The 6,072-nt window shown below is 40.7% G+C and overlaps 1 protein-coding gene across 2 annotated transcripts in view; it reads right to left on the bottom strand.

Annotated features, from left to right (window-relative positions):
* Nucleotides 1-555: 555 nt before the first annotated feature.
* Nucleotides 556-6,072, bottom strand: part of ERCC5 (ERCC excision repair 5, endonuclease) — a 29,353-nt gene continuing 23,836 nt past the window's right edge. The window contains exons 13-16 of one of the 2 annotated variants that reach the window (XR_002173431.3): nt 4,177-4,377; nt 2,939-3,023; nt 1,640-1,798; nt 1,127-1,249 (exon numbers count right to left, since the gene is read on the bottom strand). Coding sequence is in view for 1 of the 2 variants with exons in the window: in XM_004310648.4 (XP_004310696.1) it covers nt 659-1,249; nt 2,939-3,023; nt 4,177-4,377 (877 nt within the window). In the remaining variant the exon portion in view is untranslated. Of the gene's footprint in view, nt 1,250-1,639; nt 1,799-2,938; nt 3,024-4,176; nt 4,378-6,072 lie in introns of both variants that reach the window. The other variant, XM_004310648.4, reaches the window with a different exon arrangement.

Genomic DNA, 6,072 nt, shown 5'->3' with positions numbered 1-6,072 from the left:
GTATTTGAGAAGTTTGACTGAAATGTAAATATAAATGAATATAAATATATTTATATAAATAAGATGAATATAAATATATTTTCTTCTCGTCTAGGTCGGAAAGTCAGAGGAAACGCACATTGAGTGAGTACTGATCAACAGAAATCCTTTTTCCCTTTTTAATGTTGTCAGAAAGCATCAGATGTTGTATAATAATAGAAACATGAGGCTTCCCTGGTGGCGCAGTGGTTGAGAGTCCGCCTGCCGATGCAGGGGACGCGGGTTCATGCCCCGGTCCGGAAGGATCCCACATGCCGCAGAGCGGCTGGGCCCGTGAGCCATGGCCACTGAGCCTGCGCGTCCGGAGCCTGTGCTCCGCAAGGGGAGAGGCCACAGCACTGAGAGGCCCGCGTACCGCAAAAAAAAAAAAAAAAAAAATAATAATAGAAACATGAACAGACAAAGCCTGTAAATACAAGGAAATATTCAATGAAGTGGAAAACACTAGAAAAAGGTAATATATTTAAAAATAAATGTCGAGTTTAACGTCCACATTTTTAAAAACCACACAACAAAGACTGTGCAAATACTCTGAATTTTATTATTTCCTCACAACAAATTCATGACGAAATGTTAAGCTGTACCCAGTTAGAGAGAATACATGTGTATTTAGGTGTCTTTAGATTTTCCTCTTCCTTCCTCTCGTACTTCTCCGTTTCCCCTTTTTCTTCCCAAACACAGACCTGGCGGTCACCAGGACGGGCTCTGCCTTCTCTCCGTCATCATCGCTGGAGCTGCCTGTGGTGGCACCTCCGTCTCTCCTGGGAGGAGGCTGCACTGTGCTCTGTGCATCTGAAGAGCTGACTTTTGACTCTACAGCTGCTTTTCCCCTTTGCATGTTCGCTACAGGGAAATATTCCTCATCCTCACTTGAAGAGGCATCAGATGACTGCGAGAGGTAGGCCTCCCCCAAAAACCCACCACATTCATGCCCCCGTTTAGAATCCGAAAGCCTCTTTCTTTTCGGGCTGGATGACTCTTTCCATCTACTTGTTGTGCCTCTCTTCTGGGTTTTTCCTTCTGCCTTATCGAGGAACTCAGAGTCTTTCTCCATGGCAACAGAAACTGCTTCTATTTCACTGGCTGCTTCTTCTCTTTCTTTTCTCAGCATACATGTCACAGCTCTGTTAAGTCTCTGGCTCTTAATACCCTTAGCCTCCTGTTTCTCCTGTTGAGCTAATCTAAAGAAAGAATCAATTCGGAGCTGCGTCTAAAAAAATGAAATAAAATAATAATAACTCAGACAAGTAAGTAAACTTTCTAAAGCAAATCAAAGAAATCCACCCTGATTACTGGCATTGGATGACTCTTTCAGAAAATACTAATTCATTCTCTCTCAAAAGCCGATCTCCCCCAAATGAATGACTGGCAGCAAATTTTACTTTCAAGATCGTACTTAAAGCAGTACATGTACCACCTCCGTCAACTAAGCCCTCCGCCCACATACCAAGTAGGAAATCCCTTCCTTGGCATTGAAAGAGAGTTAAATATTTTTCAGGGGCCAAATATATCATCTTCTTTTAGAGCAACACAACTTCATGGGGTCTGTTTCTAAATTCTACTCTTCCCTTCTTTTAAAAACATTGTCATCATATGATACCTTCAGGAAGAAACTTCACAGTATTATATATTAAGAGTCGTAAGAAATATTCTTGACTTCCGTTCAGCAAATCCACTTTCAGGAAGACATTCTTTAAAAATAGTTACATTTCAGAAAAGTCACATGCCTGATATTCACCACAGCATTACATACGAAAACCTGAAAATTCAAGGTCTACTAAGTGAAGTGAACCAAGTTAAATCTCTGACAAAATGTAATCTGGCCATCTGAAACAATGAAGGCCATGCAATACACAGAAAAAAAACTTACCTTCACCAGTGAATGGGGGCTTTATTTATAACAAATTGCACTTATGTCTGATAATAAATATATGTGGGACGGAGGGGAAAAATAAGAGAAAATGGACGTAAATGTTAACATCCATATTAGAGGAAGCAAACAATGAGTTAATTCATTTTTTTCACTTTCTAATTTTGGGGAAATAAACTTATATTAACGTCTACAATGAAAAGGGAGAATAGTATTACCACAAAACTTATCTGAAATTAAGGAGTAATCAGTCACTATGCCAACTAGCTTTCCTGGTCGGTGGGCGTACAATGTTTCCAGTACAGAAAGTCGTCAAACAACGCGAAAGTTTCTGGAAAGGTGGTCTACCTCAGTTTTTTGTTTGTTTGTTTGTTTTTCCAAAATCAACCCAATCTAATGGAAAAGGATTTAACTTGAACATGTATCTTGCAGGATCTGGTCTGAATTCCACTGAATGGTTTCCCTGTATGTATGTTTTGTGGGCTGCCTCTGGGGTGGGAGGAGGTCTCTGTGTGGGCAGGAACACACTCAGGGATAAAGCGAGATGCTGTTACCTACCTAAGGGAACTGAGGGTCATCTCTCCTGCCAGTACACTATGACTGAATTAGTACCTTTGATGATTCATTTACAGAATTTAAGAATATTAGTACTTGAAGACACTTAATAATCAGAACTGCTTTGGACTGGGCACTTCTTAAACTTTTTAAAAATGAAAATAGCTCTAAAAGGGTAAAATATTTAACCATAAACACCTTACTACGCAATCCATTATTAGATTGTTTTTCTCGAAGTCAGAGTGAATACAAAAGGATATCAAAGTTCAGCCCTAAGAGTGAAAGTGGAAAATGAAGACAAAGTCCAGCTTTCCCGTTTTCTGTTTTCCTCTGTTCTCTTACTGAAGTACAATAATTTTTAAATGTATGTTACGTGCTCTAAAATAAAAGTAACTAGTCTTTAACAGCTGGCCCTCACAGCCTTCCTAACTTTACTCTCTATCCTGAACTTAGGAAAAGAGCTGCCATGATTACCTGCTGGACATTCAGTTGCTTTAATACAGGAAACAGAAAGTCATCTGTCTTCATCCTGTTCCAGCCAAAATACCGCTGACAAAATATGCAGGCAGTTAAGACTCATACATGTTTTTAAAGACATTTAAACAAGTGATAAATAAAAAGGTCCAAAGAAGCCACCCTTGATTCCATTCCCCATGTCTCCAAAGATTTTCTTATTTATAAAGATTAAAATGATAAAAGAAAAGAATAACAAAGCAAATTATTCCAACATAATCATCTGGCACGATGTTCTTATAAATATCCTCTAAGATAAAATATATTCAACTCTCATTTTAGGACATCAAAGACTCATGACTATGAAAAAAGGTTAATCTAGAATAAAAACAAATTTCTGATATCACATATATTTCTTTTTTCTTTGTGAAAAGATGTAGTTAGAGTAATACTATGGCAAACTTTTAAACATCTATCCAAATGATCATTTAAATATGCAGAAAGGAACAGTAATAGAAAGAATAAAACTAATAATCTTTTCTATTCTTTCAGAATGAATACTTAAGTATGTAGTGTATCTATGAATGCTTATCACTACTTACTTGAAATAAAGATTCTCTTTAAAACTAAAAAGATGATTCGCAGTAACTAAAACATGGAAGCAACTCAAGTGTCCATCAACAGATGAATGGATAAGCAAAATACGACATTACATACAATGGAACAGTATTCAGCCTTAAAAAGGAAGGAAATTCTGACACATGCTACAACTTGGATGAAACTTGAAGACATTATGCTAAGTGAAGTAAGCCAGTCACAAAAAGACCTAAACTGTATGCTTCCACTTATATGAGGAACATAGTCAGAGTAGTCAACATCACAGGGACAGAAAGTAGAATGGTGGTGGCCAGGGGCTGGGGGAGGGGAACGGGGGAGTTAGTGTTTAACAGGGATAGAGTTTCAGTTTCACAAGATGAAAAGAATATGGGGATGAATGGTGGTGACAGTGACACAACAATGTGAATGTATTTAATAACCACTGAATGGTATGTTTAAAATGGTTCAGATGGTAAATCGTATGTTATGTGTATTTTACCACAAAAAAAAAAAATTAAGGAGAGAGAGAAAGGAACAGAAAGGAGCATCTTAGCTCACGGAATATTTTAAAAAAAACTGATCCAAGTTCATGTCCCGTAAGTTTTATACCAAAACACATATTTGACTTGATATTCCTGAGGTTTGAGGAAGGGAAAGGATATTCTCTAATCTTCTCGAGATCAGGTTTGCCCCACAGAAACGACCCCTTGGACTCATCCACCACAGGCTTGAGGTAAGCGTCTGCCACGGCCGGGTTAGGGAAGCCAGGTGTGAGCTGCAACTTGCGTAACTTTTTTTTCACTTTGGTGTCATAAGGATTAGGTCTTATCTTCTTATTCTTTTGAGCTCCATGCCACCACTCGCTACAAGGCAAAGGAAACAAACCTTCGTGAAGCAGTAAGACCTTCTGGCAGATGCATCGCAGACAAAGGGCTAAACGTAAAGTTCAGAGACGTAAACTCAAGTCCCGCCCAACTCCAGAACAAAGCCTATGACTTACAGAATGACAATGGTGTCTTTCTCGTGTGATTAACACAGTATACAATGAGGCAATCACTGACTGACCCCTTCCTCTGGGCTTGGCACTGTGTTAACTGCTCTACAGGCCCCATCATCACACAAGCACAGTCCTGCCACTGTCCTCACCTCACAGACAAGGAAACTGGACTCAAACAGAAGCCACTTGCTCAAGATTTCACAGCTGGGACTGGTACAATCTCCCTCCAGAGCCCACACTCATAGAATAAGTCACAGTTCCTCTCCTTCCCAGTGGTAAAATGAAGTAATATCAATGTATCCGTATTATTTACCTCCCGTCAACTATAATCAGGAGCCAAGAATATTTAATAAAATGTAAAAATGCCAAGAAGATGTTAAATTTTTAAAATGCAGAATATAACTCTACATCAAGTGTGATCCCAATACTGGGGAAAAAAATGTATATATGTGGAGAAAGAAAGAAAAAGTAAACAGGGATATTTAAAATAATAAAAAACACTAACAACTGTTATTTTACCGTGCGCTAGGCAATGTTCTAAGCGAGGATACAGCGGTTAATTTTCTTGATGTTTTATTCCTTTTTCAATTTTTCCTTTGTGAGTATAAATCACTATGGTGGGTTAAAGCCCATTCTTGGACCCTCCTCCCAACAAGAAGTGTTGGGGTCCATGTCCCTTACCCTTGAGTCGGGCAGGCTCCGTGGCTGAGGCAGGGACATTGTGCCAGGACTTTAAAGACTGCAGCTTCCACTTCCTGTCTCTTAGAATATTCACCTTGCAAGCAGCCAACATGCTGTGAGGAAGCTCCAGCTCGCGAGGAGGCCCAGATGGAGAGGGTCCAGGCGCCCCGGGCCACGTGCTGGCCGACAGCACCGCTCACCAGCCACGAGCGAGACACCTCACGGGGCCCCTCTAGCCCAGCTGAGATGCCCCCGACACACCTGGCACCAGGCGAGGCAGCCCCACCCCGAGCAGCCTGATTGAACTGCGGATTCACGAGCAAAATCTCTGACTGTTGCTGTTGGAAGTCACTGAGGTTTATGGTAGTTTGTAATGTGGCAACGGACAACCAGAAAAATTTACACAATTAGGATAAATAAATGGCATAAAAGTTAAAAACATAAATATAACCCTCTCCCATCTACGCACTAACAGAACCTAAAAAACCCTACATCCGCTGCTTCACGTACTCATTGGTCTCAGGACCTGACTCACAGGCGTGGTCTCCACCAGTGCCGCACCTCACCAAGGCAGGAGTGCCATCTGGTGTTCTAACTTCAGTCTTCGTGCAGGATCAAAATGCAGAAAGGAGAAAAGGATCTATCTTCACCAGTTTTAAAATACTGTTCAAGAGGGCGCTGGGAGAACACCTACAATTCTCCCCTACTCTCTTGTGAATCTTCACCTTTGAAATAGTACTCATGATTGCCAGCACAACACACTGTAAGCTCATCAAATCAAAAGGACCACCCCTCCTTCAAGCAAGAGGGCCAGGCACTTGAGCGTGGAAGACGGCATCTGCCCATCAGCTGAGCTCGGGGGACACAAGACGGGGCAGCA

The sequence above is a fragment of the Tursiops truncatus genome, chromosome 18, assembly GCF_011762595.2.
Source record: "Tursiops truncatus isolate mTurTru1 chromosome 18, mTurTru1.mat.Y, whole genome shotgun sequence".
Taxonomy (NCBI): Eukaryota; Metazoa; Chordata; class Mammalia; order Artiodactyla; family Delphinidae; genus Tursiops; species Tursiops truncatus.
Note: the sequence above shows the minus strand (reverse complement) of the source record. Positions and strands in the feature narration are given on the sequence as shown.